Source organism: Populus euphratica, unplaced genomic scaffold (assembly GCF_000495115.2).
Source record: "Populus euphratica unplaced genomic scaffold, PopEup_1.0 scaffold163.1, whole genome shotgun sequence".
Taxonomy (NCBI): domain Eukaryota; kingdom Viridiplantae; phylum Streptophyta; class Magnoliopsida; order Malpighiales; family Salicaceae; genus Populus; species Populus euphratica.
This window is the reverse complement of record NW_011499948.1, coordinates 683,105-707,140: the sequence shown is the minus strand read 5'-3', so window position 1 is coordinate 707,140 and position 24,036 is coordinate 683,105. Positions and strand designations below refer to the sequence as shown.

Below are 24,036 nucleotides of genomic sequence, written 5' to 3'. Positions count from 1 at the left end.
TTGTTCCTTTTCTTTATTTTTTTTGAATGAAGCCCCTCCCCTCTACCGCCTTTTATTTTATTTTATTATTTTTTTAAATTTTATTCTTATTTTTTTCCTTTTAATTTGATCTTTTAAAAGTATATTTTTATAAAACAAAGTTTTCAATTAAATTAGGAAGACAAGATTTAAAGTGATAGGACCACAATGTAAAATACAAAGAAAAACATGTCAAATTTCAAAGTGCTTTAAATTTTTATTTTGATTCAAAAATTTATTTTATTTATTTTTTATTTTATAAGTTAAAAAAAGACGAGATAAACTTGCTAAAAAATAATAAAATTGTCATTTAACCACATTCTAATTATATAAAAGAAGGATCTTTGTAACAATGAGTTACTTTTCTTGAGAGAAGTTCAATGAATATAGTTTCTATCTCTAAAATAAAAAGGAAAACAAATAGGGTTTAGTTTTTATTTTTTTTATTTTATAATTTTTTTATTTTTGTTTAATTTTGGATGAGTTCCTTTTCTCTTGAGGAGTTAATGAATATAGTTTCTTTCTCTAAACATGACAAGAAAATAAATCAAGTTTAGTTTTTATTTTTTGATTTTGATGATTTTTTATTTGTGTGATTTTGGGGTTGTTTAGTGGTTTTTATAGGTTTTTATGGTGTTTTTTTTAGGATTTTCTAGGTGGAAATTGCAGTAAAATGAATTTTTAAAGCAAAACCCTTTTTGATTTTTCATCTATCACTATGGTGCTCGGATTCTACATAACAACCCAATAGATGACAAGTCACTTGCAATGGTAGGTAACATATTGTCTACTTAATAATAATAAAAGAAGGTCAGATGATTGAGGGAAAAAAAAGCCTAGACGCTCTAAGGTGGTTTTTATTAAGACCAAGCATATCAACCGGACATGTTTTGTTTTATTTTTTTATTTTAAATTAAAAAATTAATTTAAAATACTATAAATATATTAATTTATTAAATTCTTAAATTAATTAAGAATATATTTTAACTATTATTTTATTAAATACCATTCATTTTTTTGCTTTTTTTTCATAAGAGTATAATAAACTATTTATAATGTTAGCAAAAACAATTTTATATCCCATCAATATTCTTAAAAATATTATTGAGTAGCTTTTTTAATAGTATATATTTTTAATATACTATAATCAAATACAAATTATTTTAGAACAATAATTTTATTAAATGTATTCAAGTTCATGATCAAAGTTAGGTAGTTGATAATTTAATTTAGGTTGGTTTAAATCAATTAAAAATATTATTATCTTAATATTTTTAAAAAAATTATTTTATATTTATTTATTTTAAAATTCATAACCAAAAGTTTATATATAAATAAAAAATATATTAATAATACTGTATAATTTTTTAAACACATTAAAAAATTATACATGTTAATATATTTTTAAATTTTTAATTAACTCATAATTAAATGCAAACTGGTGGAGGGAGGGGGGTTAGTAGGGCGAAGACCTTGCAAAGAAATTTTTCTTAGCCCCTTTCTTATATAAAATAATTAAAATTTCAATCCTTTTAAAACAACTCTTTTAACTTAGCCCTATTAATTTATTTTTTTCTTACGCTGCCATTTAAATATTTTTTATTAATTATTAAATCCTTAATATAATACTAACATTATAACATGTATTAATAGTAATATGTAAATCTCACTCTACATCTAGTTAAGAAAGGAATGTTCTAAAAAATTATTATACTCCTAAAAAATAAATCACAACTTATTTTTACATTTATACATCATGTAAAACTTTAAAAGCCATTAACTAAAGTTCTAAAACCAATTAAATAAAAAAACCTATAGGGATGATAAAAACATTGTCATCTAGATGTGATGCACTATAAATGAGAATAATATTTTTATTATCTTTCTCTAAAAAAAATTAAATTAATTGGATATTATAGGGTAAATTCATATTTTTTATTAAAAAATACATAATAAAATAACATATTTATCTTTATTGACAAAAATAATTGTGTACTAATGTGGGGTTTTTTAGTCTTTTTCTTTTTATAAACACGATAAAAATATTTCCTCATCCTTGAAGTTCAAAAATATTTCCTCATCCTTGAAGTTCAACTTTTTATACATTAGCTCTGAGGGTGTTGTTGTTATTTTGCTATTGGTTTTTTTTATTATTATTAGATAAATTTAAGGATAATTTTGTCTTTTAATAAAATAAAAGTATTTTAAAAAATCATAAGTGTGTGTTAGTACACGTTAGCCATCTTCTTTTGATGGCATATATAGCTAATTATGGTAACCAAAATTGTTATTTTGGGGTGATTTTGGATTCTTCCCGACATTTTTTTAATATAAAGATGGTGCATGCATCATCCAAACCTTCGGTTTAGATCCATTAATCATTTTATTTTTTTTCCTCTCTCCACCCCCTCCATGTTTATACCTTGCCCTATAATTTTTCAAATAAACCCTTCAGCTTCTTTCTTTTCGTTTGTCTCTAATCTTTTGGTTAATATTTGTTTTATTTAAACTAATTTATGAAATTAAAAATTTATTTCAATTTCATCCTTTTTTTTTCATTTCTCAAATTTAGTTTTTATTTTTTTAGTTGCTATATATATCATTAGAGAAAAAATTTATATTTTTTTGTTTACATGTCATTTGAGAAAAAATTTATATTTTTTTGTTTACATTTCACTCCATTATTTTTTTCTATCATTTTTTTCTATCAGATTTTTTTTCTTGTTCTTTTGATTTTTTTCTTTGCCAAATTGTTTAGCTTGACATTTTTTTACTCATTCCCATTCTTTAATATTTAATTAGTTTATATTTAAGTTTCTTGATTAAATCCATGTTTGAGATTTGATGAATTGTAATTTAAAAAATTAAAAAAGTTCAGAAAGTTCATCCAAGGTGCTATGATTGTAATTATTTTTATCATTCTTTTAAGCTATTTTTTAAATTTTATTGGAGATTAAACTAGTTTTATTTTTATTTTATTTTTTTATTTCATATGATTATCTTGAGATTTTTTTTATTTATTGTTCTTTGTTAAATTTATTTTTTTCAACATAAATCCTATTCTTGAATTAAATGAAATTAATTGAATGAATATAAATGACTTCATTATATTTTGTTAAGTTTTCTTCTCTTAACATTGCTCTAACAACCAATGCAACTTCTTTTGATAAAGTCATGCATCCTTTTGTAATAAGATTTAAAACATCTCAGCAATCTTTTTTTAATCATGAAAAACATCTACAGGGGAATAACAATGGATCTCGAATAATCTTTTCTTTCATTTCCTTACAGGGTATCGTTAACTTATTTTAGTTAATTATTGACATCTGCTTTTTTAAGGTTCATCTATCTTTATAGGAGCAAGAACACATGAATTGTGACTTTCGATCTTTGATTGATTGGCCTGTCTTTCAAACTAGGGGGGAAGATGGTTTATCAATATGACTCAAGTTGAGGATGGAAAATTACATCTCACACAACGACAATTTTACAAGACATTAAAACGAATGACTGAAGCAAGCAGGCATGCTAAATACCACTAACCCAAAAACAGTCTCAGGCTGTGTCTCGGGCATTCAATGTTTGGATAAATAGCACTGGCATCATAATTAAATAAATTGCTTCAGAAACTCTGTAGCAACCAGCCTCCCTCGTGTGTTCACAGACATTTTCAATTCACTTATCTCCTTCTCAATGTCCTGCAATTGGAGAACATAGTGTGTGATCGAGAAAGCTTCCAAATTTAAAATATTGTTGAACCATTTGTGCAACAAGAATAGATTTGCAGCAAAAATAAACAGGTAAAAAGTTATATGCTCAGAACCCCATATAAACAAAATAAATTAAAACTGAAAATAAAGACCTAAACTGGGGCGGATGGATGAAATGTAAATCATGTAACCGCACAAGGAGTAAAGTTTAAGCCAACTTTTCTTTCATAATAAAACTAGATGATCACATCTTCCCATCCAGGTGCTGTTAATCTTGACAACATGTAAACCATCACAAGGTAAACATGGAATGGCCACATGCATGTGACCGGCCATAATTTTCACCTTCATTTTCCCCCATATGGAGAATCCATTAAATCAGTTCAAAGTTGAGAGAGCAAACCATATACAGTCTCTATCATGAACAAGTTTCTGGACCTATAGAATTATTTCATAATTAAAATCGTCAAAGTTCTCCAAAGGACTTATTCATCTGAAACTGAACAACAATGAAGCACATAACTAAAACTAATGGGTTCAAGAGGAACGGATGGTCTGCTAAGGAAACTTAATCCCAATTTAGCATATTTGAAGTAGTGGATGAAGGAACACCTGATTTAATACACTGTGCACCAAATTTGAAATACTTATAATCAATTTAGTATGTCAATAAAAGCATTGTTCACAATGACAACATAAAGTAAAGGTTGAAACAATCTTTCTTTCCAGTTCAATTCTCCCCGCTTCAGAGAGTTAAAAAAACTCAGGACATGGACGATTAGTCTAAATATAACATCTTAGCCTTATGATATAAAGTAAAGGTTGAAAGAATCTTTCTTTCCAGTTCAATTCTCCCCACTTCAGAGGGTTAAAAAAACTCAGGACATGGACGAGTAGTCTAAATATAACATCTTAGCCTTATGGTTGAGTTTCACAATGTGTATAATCAAATAGCAGGAAATACGTGGGAGAATAGAATCAAAATCATATTCTAGAAGGAAATCTAATTAGAAAAGATCAAGCAAGTGGCAAGGAATGGTTAAATCTTACTTCCATGAATTGCACAATAAAATCGATGAGTTTGCGTTTCTGCATCTCCTCACAGTGGAAGTTTGTGATTAGAAAGCTAATGTCATAACCCTGATAAGTAAGGCATCGTGATAACATATCATCATAAGAATGTTATCAGCATGATACAGCAAAAGTCTGTCAGCAATTTGTAAATTAATTCAGAGATATAAGCTGAAACTTTACAGGTTCATTGATATGATTATCAAGTGATTAGACCAGGATATAAATTGCATTTTGAAAATAAAAATAATCAATAAATCCACATGTGTATTCAAAATTCATTGTAAATGCATAATATAAAAGAATCTTTCACCAACACTTGACCACATAGACCTCATAATCCATTACAATAAAAAACATTTAAAATTCTATTCATAGAGAGAACTGAAGAGACAAAATTTTTCGTATAATATTGCTTTGAGATCAAATAATGTTATCACATCCCTTATTTGCAAATTCTCTGTTACTTATTGAAACAGAGGACCCAACTTGCTGAGCAGCAAAGTGCTTGTGTATTATGGAGAAAGACTAGAGCCAGTATTCCAATTTGGCTTGACCAACTTAATGTTCTTCTAAGAAAAGGAAAAACTACACTAATCTGAATCTGGACAATGTTATTTTTCATCTAAGAAAAGGCACAAGTTTTCCTGCAACTCAAGGTATGCCAACCTTGTGACTATATAAAGTCCTACCAACTCCGAAAACAAAAATTCACAGAAACAATCAACAGTTGATTTTGTCAAGCAAAATGAAGCACTTTTCAGCTCATTCATGTGAGACAACACATACCTGTACAGGCTTTCGTCTCAACACTTGAAATGCCTCTGCCCTCATTGATAAAAATCTAAGAAATTTTTTAGTTAGTATGTTTTCAAGCTCATCTGCCTGCTTTACCTGTACAAGAGAAAATAAATATGCACATAAGGAAAAAAAATTGAGAATAGGAATTGGATGCAATTTATGCTGTGTCAAATTAATAAATAAACACAAGAAATCCAAATGAAAAAAGAGATACAACACCAAAGGAAAAAGAAGAAGAGAACATAGTACCTTTGGTCTCAAAAAGCTAACATGAACAGAATGAGTATGACTAAGTTTAACAGCAAAATCAACTTATCTTTGAAGTTTTGCTGTAACTATGCACCTGACTATTAATCTAGGATGAGCACTTCAATGATTCTGCTTTAGCAGCTTAGACTATTAGAACCCACACCAAATTATTAAGCCTACGTGCCTGACACTTCTTCAATAATCTTCATGGGATCCCTGAACCATGTTGCATATGTAATGTATAATCTAGATTTGACGAACACAGGGAAAGAAATAGGAGGACAGAAGTTTCTAAAACATGATCTTTTATAGGTGACTTGGAAAAATCTATGCAGCAGCAAAATGGACTGTTTCCCTTTGATCAAACCATGACATATTCAAACACCAAACAGCATCCATTAAAACTTCTAGATGTGCAATCCCGAAAATGACACAACATACCAACTAGCCTATTAGAAAGAATTAAAAGATTAAAAGGTAGCCACAAGCAACCATTTTCATAAGTTACGAGTAATCAAAATGAGCAGAAAAACATTGTTCACAATGACACATACTGTTCTATAAGAAAGTCCTATTTTCACTATGCAGCTCTGCCAGGCACATTAATCTAAATGTTGAGATGAACACTTCACCTTGAGGCTAATACGCAACGAATTAATAGATGTTTCTATTAAGCACTTTTCAGCCTCATTTCTACATATCAAAATCTGCAATAGCATCATCATCACATGCAATCAAGTTAGACATCCATCAGCACAGCAACTACAACAAAACATTTCTTCATAAAAAATTTAGCATCAACCAAAATGATCCTTACAGAATTTAGCAAAAGTTCCGGGCTCGTCCTGCAAAACATAAACAAAAGATCACAACATTCCTCAAGATACCGCACAAGCAAGCTCAAAATGCAGGAAACAATTATGAATAATATTATAACTTATTTTCCTTTTTAATAAAAAATGGAAAACATACTTCATTTCGACCTCTGGTTTGTTATGCCTTTCAACTTCTTGACAAGGGAAGTTCTGCAAAGCAGATTCGAAAATCAATAAATTTTAAAAGTTAAAAAGTTAAAAAATAATTAATTAAGGGATAAATTTTATAATGCAAGCATTACCTGCAGGCACAAGGATGCCTCTAAAGTATTCCGTATACATGTTAAATACAAGCGCAATGAAGTTGCCTGCAAAATAATAATGAAATTAGAATCAAATTAATGGGTAAGATCACAGAGCAAAGAAAGAGATTAGGGCTTACCATTTAGGCAGAGCTGCGGATTTGAGATTGATTGTGCCGAAACTGCAACGTTTTTAACAATTTCGATTTTTTGGATTGCGAAGAATTGTTGTTGGTGGTGCTGTGGGTTTGGAGATGGAGTGGGAGGTGGGTGTGATTTGACTTGGTGGAAGTTTTGATGGGTCTTGTTTGTTGCTTCTGCTGGCAGAATACGCCTTGCACTTACGTGGAAAAACTACACGTCGTTTAACTTTACTAATGGCATGACTGTGGTTTTATTTTTTTCTTTTTTTTTCTTTTTTAATTGGCTAAACTGACCCAACTTCTCTTAGTCCCTGCACTCTTGCATTTTATCCTCTCAATCCTGCATTGTTTGGCCTGCGACAAATTAGAGAAACTATAAAAGATAGTATCAGTTCAGAAGAAATGATGTTTGAGAGAATAGTTGATTGGTAACAGTTTTTGCCTGGTGTTGGTGTGGACAGAGACGAAGAGATGGTGGCGCTTGGTGATGGTTTTGCTTGGGTGTGAGGAGAGGGATTTCATCAAGGAAAGAGAGAAAAGGGTTGATGACGTTGTTGTGGGTTTTCTGGTGGGCTGGTTGAGTTTCAGCTGGTGGTCAATGGTCAGGAAGGACAAGGAAGAAGAAGAAGAGGGAAGGGTCGTCGACGACGAGTTGAGGGAGATGTGGTGGCCAATGAGGTTAGAGATGTGGCTAGCAGCCTGTGAGAGGGAAGAGAGAGAGAGAAAGAAAGGAGAATGGAGATTATTTTTTTTTCAAATTATAAAAATATTATATTTAATTATAAACTTTATTTTCCACATCTTTTTCTGTTTTATCTAGAAAAAAAATGAAATAATGCTTCATTACCGAATAATCTCGAGGATTTTATATTTTTTTTCGTTAAAATACATGAAAATACTGGAATTTCAAATTTTTCAAAATTGACACCATATATAATATTATAATATGAATAAAAGCTAAAGTTCTCAATATTTAGTTAGTGTGGTAACATTTACAAGAAAATATTATTTATAAGTATTTAGTTAAATATTAACCATACTCTTATTGTCGTGGATCTCACCTGAAACTGAGGCTAAAACTTAATTTCTTGAAAAGCAATTTGAATTTGTTTTTCGTGAGGGTGTATCCTTCTTCCTTCTTTGCCGACAATATAAATAATTAATCATTATAAAAATTTTCTAAAACAACCTGAGAGGTCTCCATTGTTCACATTTAGAAAAATCTTGTCATTTCTTATATTTTCATCCTTGTTTCTCTCTATTACCCTCTCTCGTCCCTTGCCAAACAACAACGAAATTATTGCAAAAAATTTTCAAAACAACCCTCTTATCTCCGTTGCTCTTTCTCTTTCTTTTTTTTGTTATATTTTCTCATCTCCACTATTTAACGAGGTAAACAGAGGAGAGCATCTCCAGTATTCATGGGAAAGAATAGGTTCAACCCAAACCTGAATTTATTAGACCGGATCCGAGCCGATAAAATAAAGAAATTTAAATTTTTTTTGTAAATATTATGTTTTATTCAAAACACTAATGTTTAACATTATTCAATGTTTTTACATAATTACATTAGAAGGAGATCGCATGTTAATATAATATTTATAGAATTTGATCGCAATCTCAATTTTGTTCCATATTTTACCTGATATTGTTGCACATTTAGAAAGTCATGAAAACTATAGTTCTTGTAGAATGGATTTCATATATGATGCGAATAAAATTTTATCTGATATTGTTGTATGCTCAATAAGCTATGAAAACTGTGTCCTTTTTACATGAATTTTGTACATGATAAAATTGCAAATAGTTTAATAGAATAATAAAAAAATATTTTATATAAAGTATTATTTATTTTATAATTTAATAGCAATAGTTAAATTTATAATATTTCAATTAAAAACTATCAATATTAATATATGTTTTTTTAGTTATTTTATAACCTCAATTTGAAAAGTATTATTAACCAAAAACATTAACCTATTTTTTGTTCAATCTCAATTTTAACCACAGTTTTAATCAAACAAATCTCAATTAAAAGTGTTTTTTTATAAAATAATTTTTTCGAACCACAATCACAAAAACTACCACAATACCAAACACACCTGGCTACAACTTTAAATATTGTAGAAGAATAGAAAAAATATTTAATATTTTATTAAAAGTCTAAATAGTTTGAATCTCTTCAAAATAAACTATACATCTCTATTTATTAGTTTTAGATCTAAAATTCTTTATAGGAAAGAATTTCTAATTAAAATTTATATAATTAATAGAATCCATCTAGCATTAAGAATCCTAACTAATAAAATATTAATTAAATTAAAAATTATAAGCTAAATAGAAAATAAATAATTAAAATCCAAGATTAACTAGGATAACAACAACTTCATGCGTTTTATCGTATACTTTTGAGTTTATTTGTGAACTTCTTTCAAGCTTGGCCTTGTCTATCTAATTTATAATGTAGTTATAATACATTCTTGTAACACATCCCACATTAGACCTCTCTACTTGTAAAAGACTCAACCTCAAGTTACCTCTAAACTCTGGATACAAAAAATAATTATCATTAAAATAAGAAATTTTTGACATGGCTTACCATTTAGGCAGAGCTGCGGATTTGAGATTGATTGTGCCGAAACTGCAACGTTTTTAACAATTTCGATTTTTTGGATTGCGAAGAATTGTTGTTGGTGGTGCTGTGGGCTTGGAGATGGAGTGGGAGGTGGGTGTGATTTGACTTGGTGGAAGTTTTGATGGGTCTTGTTTGTTGCTTCTGCTGGCAGAATACGCCTTGCACTTACGTGGAAAAACTACACGTCGTTTAACTTTACTAATGGCATGACTGTGGTTTTATTTTTTTCTTTTTTTTCTTTTTTAATTGGCTAAACTGACCCAACTTCTCTTAGTCCCTGCACTCTTGCATTTTATCCTCTCAATCCTGCATTGTTTGGCCTGCGACAAATTAGAGAAACTATAAAAGATAGTATCAGTTCAGAAGAAATGATGTTTGAGAGAATAGTTGATTGGTAACAGTTTTTGCCTGGTGTTGGTGTGGACAGAGACGAAGAGATGGTGGCGCTTGGTGATGGTTTTGCTTGGGTGTGAGGAGAGGGATTTCATCAAGGAAAGAGAGAAAAGGGTTGATGACGTTGTTGTGGGTTTTCTGGTGGGCTGGTTGAGTTTCAGCTGGTGGTCATTGGTCAGGAAGGACAAGGAAGAAGAAGAGGGAAGGGTCGTCGACGACGAGTTGAGGGAGAGAGGATCAATGGTGGTGGCCAATGAGGTTAGAGGTGTGGCTAGCAGCCTGTGAGAGGGAAGAGAAAGAAAGAAAGAAAGAAAGGAGAATGGAGATTTTTTTTTTCAAATTATAAAAATATTATATTTAATCATAAACTTTATTTTCCACATCTTTTTCTGTTTTATCTAGAAAAAAAATGAAATAATGCTTCATTACCGAATAATCTCAAGGATTTTATATTTTTTTCATTAAAATACATGAAAATACTCGAATTTCAAATTTTTCAAAATTGACATGATATATAATATTATAATATGCATAAAAGCTAAGGTTATCAATATTTAGTGTGTATTTAACATGTTTGATGTTGTAGCTGTATTTATAAGAAAATATTATTTATAAATATTTAGTTAAATATTAATTATATTTTTATTGTTGTGGGTCTCCCCCAGAACTGAGATTAGAACTCAGTTTCTTGAAAAGCAATTTGAATTTAGTTTTCGTGAGGATGTGTTCTTCTTTCTTTTTCGCCGACAGTGTAAATAATTAATCATTACAAAAAATTTCTAAAACAACCTAAGAGGTCTCCCTTGTTCACACCTAGAAAAATCTTATCATTTCTTATATTTTCATCCTTGTTCCTCTCTGTTCCCTTCTTTCGTCTCTTGCCAAACAACAACGAAATCATTGCAAAAAAATTCCAAAACAACCCTATCATCTCTATTGCTCTTCCCCTTTTTTTTCTCCTTCTTTTTCTACTGTATTTTCTTGTCTCCACGGTTCAACAAAGTAAGCAATGGAGAGCATCTCCAATGTTCATGGAAGAATTGGATTTGATTAAAATCTAAATATATTAGATAGAGTTGGATATAGTAAAATAAAAAAATTTAAAATATTTTTATAAATATTATATTTTATTTAAAAAACTAGTGTTTAACATTATTCAATATTTTTACATAATTACATTAGAAAAAGATCGCATGTTAACGTAATATTTACAGAATTTGATCGCAATATCAATTTTATTTCATATTTTAACTGATGTTGTTGCACACTTAGAAAGCCATGAAAACTATAGTCATTGTCGAATGGATTCCGTATATGATGTAATTACAAATAGTTTAATGGAATAATAAAAAATATTTTATATAAAATATTATGTATTTAATGATTTAATAACAATAGTTTAATGGAATAATAAAAAATATTTTATATAAAGTATTATTTATTTCATGATTTTAATAGCAATAATTAAATTTACAATATTTCAATTAAAAACTATCAATATTAATATATGTTGTTTTAGTTATTTTATAACCTTAATTTGAAAAGTATTCTTAACCAAAAACATTAAACTACTTTTTGTTCAACCTCAATTTTAATCACAGTTTTAATCAAATATATATTTTACCAAACCAACCTCAATTAAAAGTATTTTTTTATAAAATAATTTTTTTTTAAATACAATTACAAAAACTACCACAATACCAAACACACCTAGTTACAACTCTAAATATTGTAGAAGAATAGAAAAAATATTTGATATTTTATTAAAAGTTTAAATAGTTTGAATCTCTTCAAAATAAACTATACATCTTTATTTATTAGTTTTAGATCTAAAATTCTTTATAGTAAAGAATTCCTAATTAAAATTTATATAATTAATATAATCCATCTAGCATTAAGAATCCTAACTAATAAAATATTAATTAAATTAAAATTATAAGCTAAATAGAAAATAAATAATTAAAATCCAAGATTCACTAGGATAACAACAACTTCAGGCTTTATATCATATACTTTTGAGTTTATTTGTATATTTTTGAGTTTATTTGTGAACTTCTTTTCAAGCTTGGCCTTGTCTATGTAATTTATAAATGTAGTTGTAACACATTGTTGTAACACATTCCACATTAGTTCTCTCTACTTGTAAAAGACTTAACCTCAAGTTACCTCTAAGCTCTGGATACAAAAAATGATCATCATAAAAATAAAAAAATTTTGACACATTAAAAGTTGTATAAATACTCATATTATTAGGTAGATCAACAATATAAACATTGTCATTAATCTTCTTTAAAATGGTGTAAAGACCATAAGTGAATATTCAAAAAGAAGATGAAAGATGATTGACAAATATAAATCTAAACTTGTTGTTAAAGGCTTTAGACAACAAAAAAGTGTGGACTATTTTTGACACGTATTTACTTTTGCAAAAATAACTTCTATATGAAGAATAATAGATATCACAACTATTAACAAACTTCAAATACATCAAATAGATGTAAAAATAGTTTTTTTAAATGATGACCTCGATGAGGAGGTTTATATGGAACAACTCAAGGGATTTGTTGTTAATGGACAAGAAAAGAAAGTCTGCAAACTTGTCAAATCATTATATGGTTTGAAATAACAACCTAAATAATGGGATGAAATTTTTTATTAGGTTTTATTGTCAAGTAAGTTTAAAATCAACAAAATTTGTAAATGTGTTTATGTAAAAAACACAAATAATACTTATACCATTATACATCTATATCCATATGCTTATTTTGTATAGTAATGATTACATAATCAAGTCTACTAAGAAAATATTAACTAACAAGTTTGATATAAAAGACTTGGGTATTGCATATGTCATATAAGGAATAAAAATTTATAAGACATATGATGGATTAGTATTCTCCTAATTTTATTATATTAAGAAAGTTCTCAACAAATTTTTTAAAGTTAAAAATAGCATTCTGAAAAAACTAATAGACATAAGTGTTCATTTGTCCAAAAATAAAGGTGAGGGAACGGACTATTTTTTAATATTCTTATATAATTATAAGCTTGATGTATGTTATAAATTGTACAATACCTGAAATTGCTTACTTGATTAGCAAATTGAATAGATTTACGAGTAATCCAAGTATGGATAATTTGAAAGTAATATGAAGGGTATGCTAGTATTTAAGTTACACCTTAGATTATGGGATACACTATACTGGTTACTTGGAGGTACTTGTAGGATATAGTGATGATAATTGAATATCTAACATTAAGGGTTCAAAATCTACTAGTAGATATGTCTTCACATTTAATGAAATAGTTGTGTCATCAAAATCCTTTAAACAAACATATATCACAAAATCTATGATGGAATCAAAATTTATTACTCTTGATAAAGTTAAAGAAGAAGGTAAATAGCTTTAAAATTTCTTATAGGAAATTTTATATTGTCCAAAACTAGTGCTAGCTATTTGTGTACACTGCAACAATCAGTCAACAATTAAAAAGGTATAAAGTAGTACATATAATGTTAAGTTTAAACATATATATTATAAATATAATATTGTTAAACATTTGTTGTTGAATGAAATTATTTCTATTAATTATGTAAAGTCAAAGAAAAACAATAAAATTTGTTAACCAAAGATTTGTCAAAAGAACTTGTATCAAAGGGAATGAATTTAAAGCCCTAAAAAATAAAAGAGTGTAATAATAGTAATCATATTTGTTGATTGGAGAGCTCATTATCTAGGTTCAAATAAAAAAAATAAGTCATATAATATCTTTTATGGCACTTGAAAATTATCATTTGCTGCTTATTTCTATAATAAAATAAGTGTTAGTTACAACATGATAAAGGGTGAGTACTGTTTTTAATGATTTTTATATTTTTTTTATACCAAATGGAGTATATCAATATTCTTAATGAAATATCACCTATATAAATGAGAAATATGGACATTTCTTTGAGAATTTTATAAAAGCTGCATTTTCTAAAACACTTATTAATTCAAAAGTTATTTAGGATCAAAATGAACATAACAGAGAAAACCAAAAGAAATATATAAGTCAAGAACTATGTGATATTATTATCTTAGTTTACGTAAAAATTTAGTTGTTTAAGACATCGAGTTCATTATTTAAAAAGTAAATTGGATAGTATTTCACTAAGAGTTACCTCTTCTCATGGAGTGATATATCAAATCAATATCTCTTTACAAATCTTTGAATCATTTTTAAATTAGTTGGATAATTTTCATTAATGTGGAGAAAATATTAGAAAATTTGTTTAAAAACATGGTTAATGGGCATAATTAAAACCAAATTAAAGTGGAATCCCTCACTTTTCAAGTTAAAAATTAATTGGAATTTAATCTTCAGTATAAGCTTTTTAATATAGAACATTAACATGATTTAAATAAATTATGGGTAAATGAGAAATTTATCTCAAATAACTCTTAGTTAGCATGTTTTAGTAAAACCCAAAACTCTTTAGAAAAACTGTCCTACATAGAAAATGTAACAAAACTTTCTTAGTATTTATAATTTGGAAAGTTAAAATTAGGTCCAAAGAGTATCCAAGCTTTTAAAGGAGAGAGGTTCTAAGTAAAGTGAGTTTTGAACTTAAATCTACACATGCATATGTATATCGACTCGACCTAGCTCGTGTTTGGGTTTCGAGCCCAACCTAGACCTAGATTTATTGTAAAATAATATTTTATGTCATAAAAGATTATTTTTTATCAACTAAAATTTGGATTATTTTAACCCATCAAAACAACACACCTTATTTTCTAATATTGACTTGAGTTATCCCAATCTCATAACCTAACTCATGAGCTTAATGGGTTAACTCGGATGGTCTTGCACCTTTTTTTTGCTTTTAATTACTCTTTTTTCTTTTAGATTCTTTTGTGTAGTTGATTTTTTTTATTTTCATCATTTAATATTTGATTTGATGGTTATTGGGCTTCATGATTTTGCCATATTAGCATTTTCGATCAAATAACTCAGGTCATGAGTTTTATGAGCTAATGATGGTTTTTTTTAAAAATTAGGTTTCGTGATTTTCTTCATTATCCTTTCTATCAAGTTATCCAATCTCATAACTTGACTTATGGGTTTGACAAGTTGATTCGAGTGGGCTTAAGCTTCTTTTTTTTGCTTATAATCACTAAAATTTGTTTTATCCTTTTTTATGATTAATTTTACTTTTTTATTTCATCTTTCAATATTTGATTTGTTAAAAATTGGTTTTCAATGTTTTTCACATTTAACACTTTTGGTCATATAACTCAAGTCACCAGTTTAATAAGCTAACATGAGTTGAAATTATTATTTTTTGGTTGAAAATTGAACTTCCTAATTGATTCTAGGTTTGGGATTTCATGGGTTAAAATTTTAGAAAATTAAATTAGAGTTGTCTTTTAATATTTATAAAATTAATTGAACTTATTAAACATTTGTTTTTAAATCTTGGGCTCCATATAAAAGTTGTAGGCCTATGTCTTACCTTTCTATCCATATAAAGTAGACCTAAATCCGAGATCTATAGCTCCAGATATGACCCAATTACCAAACAGTATTCTAGTTTGGACTGCATTGGCATCTCTTTTCTAAATTTGGCCATCTCTTTGTCCTTTCAATTTCAGTTCTTAAATTCATCAATCAATCCTTTCATTTATGTGGTAGGCCTATATTTAAAATAAACTTTTACCACAAATTAAAGTTATCTTATATTATTAGATATGTTATTATAAAACATGCTTTAGTTAAGGAGTTATTGATACTTGAAGTGCAAAATAATGATATAAAACCTTGATAAAAATGCACTTTTAAGTACTAAACAGTTATATCATTATATATCTCTTTCCATATGCTTATTTTGTATAGTAATGATTACATAATCTAGTCTACTAGGAAAATATTAACTAACAAGTTTGACATAAAAGATTTAGGTATTGCAGATGTCATATAAGGAATAAAAATTTATAGGACATATGATGGATTAGTATTGTCCTAATCTTATTATATTAAGAAAGTTCTTAACAAATTTTTTAAAGTTAGAAATAGCATTCTAAAAAAACTAATAGACATAAGTGTCCATTTGCCCAAAAATAAAGGTGAGGGAATGGATTGTTTTGTAATATTCTTATATAATTAGAAGCTTGATGTATGTTATAAATTGTACAATACCTGAAATTGCTTACTTGATTAGCAAATTGAATAGATTTACGAGTAATCCAAGTATGGATAATTTGAAAGTAATATGAAGGGTATGCTAGTATTTAAGTTACACCTTAGATTATGGGATACACTATACTAGTTACTTGGAGGTACTTATAAGATTTATTGATGCTAATTGAATATCCAATACTAAGGATTCAAAATCTACTATTAGATATGTCTCCACACTTAATGAAATAGTTGTGTCATCAAAATCCTTTAAACAAACATATATTACAAGATCTGATGAAATCAAAATTGATTGCTCTTGATAAAGTTAAAAAAACAAGGTAAATAGCCTTGAAATTTCTTATAGGAAATTTTATGTTGTTCAAAACTAGTGCTAGCTATTTGTGTAAACTACAACAGTCAGTCAACAATTAAAAAGGTATAAAGTAGTACATATAATGTTAATTTTAGACATATAAATTGTAGATATAATATTGTTAAACACTTGTTCTTGAATGAAATTATTTCTATTAACTATGTAAAGTTAAAGAAAAACAATAAAATTTGTTAACCAAATATTTGTAAAAAGAACTTGGATCAAAAGGAATGAATTTAAAGCACTAAAAAAAAAATGAAAAAGTGTAATGATAGTAACCATAAATAGTTGATTGGAGATCTCATTATTTAGGTTCAAATAAAAAAAATAAGTCATATAATATCTTTTATGGCACTTGAAAATTATCATTTGCTGCTTATTTCTATAATAAAATAAGTGTTAGTTATAGCATGATAAATGATGAGTACTGTTTTTAATGATTTTTATATTTTTTTATACCAAATGGAGTATAGCAATACTCTTAATGTAATATCACTATATAAATGAGAAATATGGATGTTTCTTTGAGAATTTTATAAAGGCTAAATTTTTTAAGACACTTATAAATTCAAAAGTTGTTTAGGACCAAAATGAACACAACAGAGAAAACCAAAAGAAAAATCTAGTCAAGAACTATGTGATATTATTATCTTAGTTTACGTAAAAATTTAGTTGTTCAAGACATCGAGTTCATTATTTAACAAGTAAATTGGATGCTATTTCATTAAGAAGGGTTCAAGGTCAAAAATTACCTCTTCTCATGCATTGATATATCAAATCAATATCTCTTTACAAATCTTTGAGTTATTTTAAAATTAGTTAGATAATTTCCATTAATGTGGGGGAAATATTAGAAAATTTGTTTAAAAATATGGTTAATAAGCATAATTAAGACCAAATTAAAAGTGGAATCCCTTACTTTTCAAGTTAAAAATTAGTTGGAATTTAATTTTCAATATAAGCTTTTTAATATAGAACATTAACATGATTTAAATAAATTTTGAGTAAATGAGAAATTTATCTCAAATAACTCTTAGGTGGCATGTTTTAGTAAAACCCAAAATTCTCTATAAGAACTTTGTCCTATATAGAAAAAATAACAAAACTTTATTGGTATTTATAATTTGAAAAGTTAAAATTAGGTCCAAAGGGTACTCAATCTTTTAAAGGAGAGAGGTTATAAGTAAAGTGAGTTTTGATCTTATATCCACACATGCATATGTGTATAGGCTCGACCTAGCTCATATTTGGGTTTCGAGCCCCGCCTAGACCTAGGTTTATTGTAAAATAATATTTTAGGCAATAAAAGATTATTTTTTATCAATTAAAATTTGGATTATTTTAACCCATCAAAACAATGCACCTTATTTTCTAATATTGACCTGAGTTATTCTAATCTCATAACCTGACCCATGAGCTTGATGGGTTAACTCGGGTGGTCTTGCACCTTTTTTTTTTTGCTTTTAATTACTCTTTTTTTTTATTTTTTTGTGTAGTTGATTTTTTTTGTAGTTTCATCATTTAATATTTGGTTTGATGGTTATTGGGCTTCATGATTTTGCCATATTGGCATTTTCGATCAAATAACTTAGGTCATGAGTTTTATATACTAATGATGGTTTTTTTAAAAAAATTAGGTTTCATGATTTTCTTCATTATCCTTTCTATCAAGTTATCCAATCTTATAACTTGACTTATGGGTTTGGCAAGTTCATCCGAGTGGGCTTAAGCTTCTTTTTTTTTTTCTTATAATTACTAAAATTTGTTTTATCCTTTTGTATGATTAATTGTACTTTTTTATTTCATTTTTCAATATTTGATTTGTTAAAAATTGGTTTTCAATTTTTTTCACATTTAGCACTTTTGGTCATATGACTCGAGTCACCAGCTTAATAAGTTAACATGAGTTGAAATTATTATTTTTTGGTTGAATATTTAACTTCCTAATTGATTCTAGGTTTGGAATTTCACTGGTTAAAATTTTAGAAAATTAAATTAGAGTTGTCTTTTAATATTTATAAAATTAACTGAACTTATTAAACCTTCGATATTTTTTTCATTATAATTAAGATTTTTAATTTGTTTCAATATAGGTTTCATTGTTTCATCACAATCTCACAATCCAAATTATAAGTTTCACAAGTTAACCAATATTGGCCCCAGTCAATTTAATGTGTTTCCTTCTCAATATTTTTTTTTTTGAAAAAAATCATCCAATATGTCACAATTTAAGTATTTTAAAAGTGTTTTCAATCATTATGCATCAAGATTTAAACTTTCTAACGTCTTAATATCTTTTTTAGCTAAAAAAATGAATCGACCTACGACATAGCGTAGGCCAAAAGGCTAGTTCACTATAATATTATTCACAATCACCATTAAACATCCAAAACATCATAACAAAATAATTGGACAAAACAATCAAGATCAACTTCCCAAAATTTTCCAAAATTTACTAAACTAACAATTCGACCAATTCTAACAAAATTCATAACTTTGTCATAACTCTCTTAATTTATTTTTCAAGCATGTCACTTTCATATAAATAAACACAACACATAATCCAATTTAACAATTTTGCATATAATTTGAATCATCTCCTATAAATTTATGGCCACTAATCAAGCTAAGAATCCATGTTCTTCTTTTAATTTCACTTCCTCACATCTCTTCTCTTCATCAACCACACTGTTTAACCCTTAACTTTATTTTTATTAACATTTTCATATCAATATTTTCAAAATCTCATAACCACACTTTCCAAAAACATATACATAACATGTATTTCATAAATCCAACTAAAAACCTTGCCTCAAATACAATCACTTAAACCCTCACATTACATTAACATTCAATATCACATAAGTAAAGTATTCATTTCTCTTTCTCAACTCTCATGGTTTGTCATTTGACAAGCATTATTTAAAACAATCAACACTGTCCTTAAATTTTTTTTATAAACCCTAGATGTTGAAATTAGGGATTTCTTTCCTTATCCACAACCAAACTAAAAAAAAAAAATTAATTAAAAGGAAATCCTTTACTTAACTAAAATGACTCAAATGAATGAGTTTTTGCAATCAATTCTAAGTATCATCACCTTCTCTTGAAAAATTCAAACTTTCTCACTAAAATGCACCCTCTCAACCTCTCTAAAATCTATAATTAATTGTTTCTTTTTATATAAAAATCACTTATAATTAAGGTTGTTCATGGTTCGGTTCAAACTACAAAAACCAACCAAACTGAATAACTTAAATTTTGAAAAATTTAAACCAAACCGGACTGATAACCGGTTCAAAACAAACTGGTTCAATTCGATGAAATTCGATTTTTTTGCCATAAAACCGAGAAATCCAATCCTATCACATATGATTTTTTTCAGTTTAGCCAGAATCTTGTTGTTCAAATCTTGCAAATATGGCAAAGCCCCAAAAGTTTTAGCATTCAGATTAATAAGAATATTTGTTGGTAAAGAAATTTACAAAACAAAAGAAAAGGATGAATTGGATTCAGGAGGCTAGCCTTCTCCCATGAGCACTGGTTGTAATCACACTTTTCACTAGGCCACCAATCTAAAGTTGCACATTTAAAATTATCATTAGCTTCTTCTTTTTTTGCTATGGAAGTTTTTTTTAGTGTGCTCAGCAAGCCAATGCAAACAACACTAAAAACCAGAAGCACTTTGACTATCTCTATTCTCCTTTACCCATTTAATAAGAAGATGAGCCAAATCTTCCTGACAGCTTGCATTGAAATAAAGAGAGAAGCCAAAGAGATAAAGATGTTGATTTTTGTTTGACTTGCGCAGAAGAGATAGAGATATGGGTTGCGCAAAAGAGATGGAGATGATGTACAAAAATAAAAAGAGAAGCCAAGGAGATGGAGATATGGGTTTTTGTTCGACTTGTGTAGAAGAGATAGAGATGTTGTGCAAAAATAAAAAGAGAAGCCAAGGAGATGGAGATATGGGTTTTTGTTCGACTTGTGTAGAAGAGATAGAGATGTTGTGCAAAAATAAAAAGAGAAGCCAAGGAGATGGAGATATGGGTGGATGTCTTAGCTTTTGAGTTTTGAGATGGAGAGTGAATGACGACGGCTTTTTGTGTTATCAGTTTTGAGATGGAGAGTGGAGGGCAGGTTAATTTGTTAGGGCTAGGTTAATTACAGTATTTATATCCCTTTTGTTTTTTTGTTGGCTTGGTTCGGTTCATTGGTTTCAGTTTTAAAACCGAAACCGAATCGAACCGGCAATATTTTATGGTTTAAAAAATTGGTTTAATTGATTTTTCATCTCGGTTCGGTTTTCTTGGATAATTTTTTTTATTTTTTCAGTTTTCTTAGTTGTTCAGTTTTTTTGAACGCCCCTACTTATAATCGCTCTCCCTCACTTGAATTTGCAGAGAAATATGAGAGAATTAAGAAAAGAGAGAAGGATTTTGGTGTTCTCTCCTTCCTTATAATTGGCGGGTTTTTCTTATAGAGAAAAAGAAAGATTTTTTTTCATTTATTTACCAAAATGCCATCTTTATTAGATGTAATTTGTAAAAACCCACACTCATTGATAATATTTTTCACCCACCTAACCTATTATCATTTTTTATTAATATGGATGTTCGGGCCAGTTTGCACACACCTCAACTAATCCCACGGACTATGAAGTTAACGACCATATAAGTCTCTAGTGGTCATCATATTAACAATTATATGGCTCAAACTTAAGATTACAGGAAAACAAACATCTTGGTCCTAAGTTCTTACCACTAGACCACCTATTACATGGTTACCTAACCTATTATTACTTTATTTGGTTTTAGTATAAATTATTTAAAATTTACCATAGTCTTAACAAAATTTCCTTTGAATTTTTATCATGTTCAATTGAAAGTTTATGTGAGTAACACAGGTTTATGCTGACAGTCGATATTCTCATGCATAAATTTATACTTCATTTCATATATGATATTTAGCTAAATAACCAAGGACTTTCACTATTTGTCAAAAAAAATTTCTTTTGAATTTTTTATTATTCCTTGATAAGGGATTTATGCGATTTTATCATGAGGCTAACATTTCACGTAATAATGTATTGCTTTATTTCATCAAAGATTTAAGCTAATTTATTGGGGATTTTCACCCATAAAACATAAAAAAGTTTCCTTTTAATTTATTATTTTTTAGTTGAGAATTACCTTATTTAACACTGGTTTATGATTTTGGATTAGGGGTATATGTTTTCGATTTTGCCCTTCATTGAAATGTTATTTTTCCCTTTATTTTGTTTGTACTTCATATTTGATATTCTTTTTTTTTTATTTATATTTTAATTCCTTTTGTACATTGTAAGATTTATTTCAATTTCACCCTTAACTGAAACAATCTTATTATCCACTTATTTTGTTTTTGTTTAATATTTGATCTTTATTGTTTTAGATTAATATTTTTTGTTTTGAGATGTTTTGTCAAACCAATTTTTTTTCAGTTTCATCTTTCAACACTTTAAATTTGTAAAGTTGTTATTAATGTTTTTTTTTTTTTCAGTTTCATTTATGTGGAGTTATCTCGGTCTTTTGACCTTAGTTGTAAATTTGTCTATTTAGCCAGGGTTTACTCTAGATTTTTTCTCAGATTTGCTCTTTTTAATTTTTTTTTATTTTCTTCTTAATACGCTCGATTGGATTGAAATGTAGCCTCTTAACATAAAAAAGAAAGCTAAATGGCATGAGGATTTTATTGTAGCTCTAGAGACAAATTATTGTGGATTGCGATAATAGAATTACCCTTTAGTGACATAAATTTAAGCCTTCGATTTAGGGGTGTTTGGGTTTTTTCATCTAACTCAGTGGTCATTAATTTTTAACATAATAAAACAACTCTTTTATCCCAAGAGTCAACAAAATTTAGAACGGTTGACCAAGGGTTTTCATGTATTTTCACAACATTCGTAACAATAAAAATACTTCTTTACCTCTAAGATAAAAAAAAAGGATGGGTTGTTTGACAAGGGTATTTTAGGTTTTTCAATTTTCAGGTATAATAAAATAACACTTTTAGCTTCAAAAAAGACAAAAAAGAAGCTTTGCCTTTGAGGGTATTTTGGTATTTTTTTATATAGGTATTTTGTGTAATTAAAAGGACTATAGAAGGTATTTTAGTATTTTTCATGTTTTATTTTTTATTTTTTAATCAAAAAGTTGTGGGCATGTGTTCCTTACACCCTAATGAATGGACAGTGCTTGCGCCATTAAAGAGGAGTGTACGACGCTTCTCGGTGGCCAATTTTGACCATCCACCATCTAACTGGATGCGCAATCGTACTCTTTTTCACATGATGTGGCGTTTGTAGATAAATAATGATTGGATTGCTACCAAATGAATTATTGTTTGTATTTTTTCTTTCTTTTCTCTCTCCTAATAACTAAAGTGCATATTTATTATCTTTGTTTTTTGTTTGTCAAATAAGGTATGGTTGCCAAACCTAAGCACCCAAACTCAAGGCACTTGGGTTTGGCAACCTTGTGTAATTGTACTACAGACCACAACATAGTCCACTGCAGACTTGTATAATGGATTTTTCAATCTCTAAAGGCTTGATATGAGGCTAATGTTGTCTTTTCATATAAAATTAAATTATTATTTTAATCTTTGAATGAAAAAATTGAAACTCTGGTTATTGGGGTATTTCGGTATTTTTCATAGGTTAATTGATCATTAAACATTTGAGCGGGGGTATGATAGTTTTTTCATGATTATTTGCATAGTAAAAATACTATTTTACCCCCAAGTTAATAAAATTAAAACTTGTTGCTCATAATTTTTTTTACCTTTCACAAACTATTAAATAGTTAAAATACATACCCTAGAAAAGAAAAAAATAAACTTTGTATATGAGGTAATTTTTGTTATTTTATATTTTTGTATAATTTTCTATAATTATGGAAGTATTTTAACATTTTGATATTATTTTTAAAATTAAAAAGATATGCTAAAATATATTTACTTTGAATCGATAAACATATCATACTCAAATAGTTTAAACCTGATATGATTGCTAGACTTAAGGCGCTTGAATCTGATAAAAAATTTAGTGAAAGTTTAAAAATTAATCTACTTAGTTAAGTTTAATAATATTATTAAAATATTTTTTATATTCTTAATTATATTTAATTTTTTAAAAAAATTAATATTAATCAATGCACTGATTGTTTACTAAATAGGACCACATAAGTACTTTATTAAGGGGGAAAAACAAGAGATACATTATGATATATATATATATATATATATATATATATATATATATATATATTCTAAATCAGTCACTCCATCGGGAAATTACTAGATCTTTTTGAACGAGTGAA

The 24,036-nt window shown here is 27.8% G+C and overlaps 1 protein-coding gene and 1 long non-coding RNA gene across 4 annotated transcripts; both read right to left on the bottom strand.

Moving 5' to 3' along the window:
- Positions 1 to 3,383: 3,383 nt before the first annotated feature.
- On the bottom strand, positions 3,384 to 10,429 carry ARPC4 (binding protein). 3 transcript variants are annotated; one of them, XM_011043637.1, is made up of 8 exons: positions 9,709 to 10,429; positions 6,967 to 7,032; positions 6,822 to 6,874; positions 6,667 to 6,694; positions 6,482 to 6,556; positions 5,589 to 5,693; positions 4,779 to 4,868; positions 3,384 to 3,716 (listed from the first exon to the last, which is right to left on the bottom strand). In XM_011043637.1, exons 1-8 carry the CDS (start codon positions 9,709 to 9,711, stop codon positions 3,627 to 3,629), a joined length of 510 nt encoding a protein of 169 aa, XP_011041939.1. In that variant the 5' UTR covers positions 9,712 to 10,429; the 3' UTR covers positions 3,384 to 3,626. The 3 variants fall into 3 exon arrangements, with proteins under 3 accessions (XP_011041939.1, XP_011041938.1, XP_011041940.1); XM_011043636.1 differs by lacking the exon at positions 9,709 to 10,429 and adding an exon at positions 7,107 to 7,271 and having other exon boundaries at positions 3,389 to 3,716; XM_011043638.1 differs by lacking the exons at positions 4,779 to 4,868; positions 9,709 to 10,429 and adding an exon at positions 7,107 to 7,287 and having other exon boundaries at positions 3,389 to 3,716.
- LOC105137764 (uncharacterized) lies at positions 4,373 to 4,686 on the bottom strand. The gene is made up of 2 exons (XR_844643.1): positions 4,646 to 4,686; positions 4,373 to 4,530 (listed from the first exon to the last, which is right to left on the bottom strand). It is a non-coding gene; the product is annotated as an uncharacterized LOC105137764 (long non-coding RNA).
- Positions 10,430 to 24,036: the final 13,607 nt, after the last annotated feature.

Coding starts and splice junctions, on each gene's coding strand:
- ARPC4 (XM_011043637.1), bottom strand. Junction 6,875..6,966: donor AGGCATCCTTGTGCCTGCAG/GTAATGCTTGCA, acceptor TCTGCTTTGCAG/AACTTCCCTTGTCAAGAAGT. Junction 4,869..5,588: donor TGAGACGAAAGCCTGTACAG/GTATGTGTTGTC, acceptor CTTACTTATCAG/GGTTATGACATTAGCTTTCT.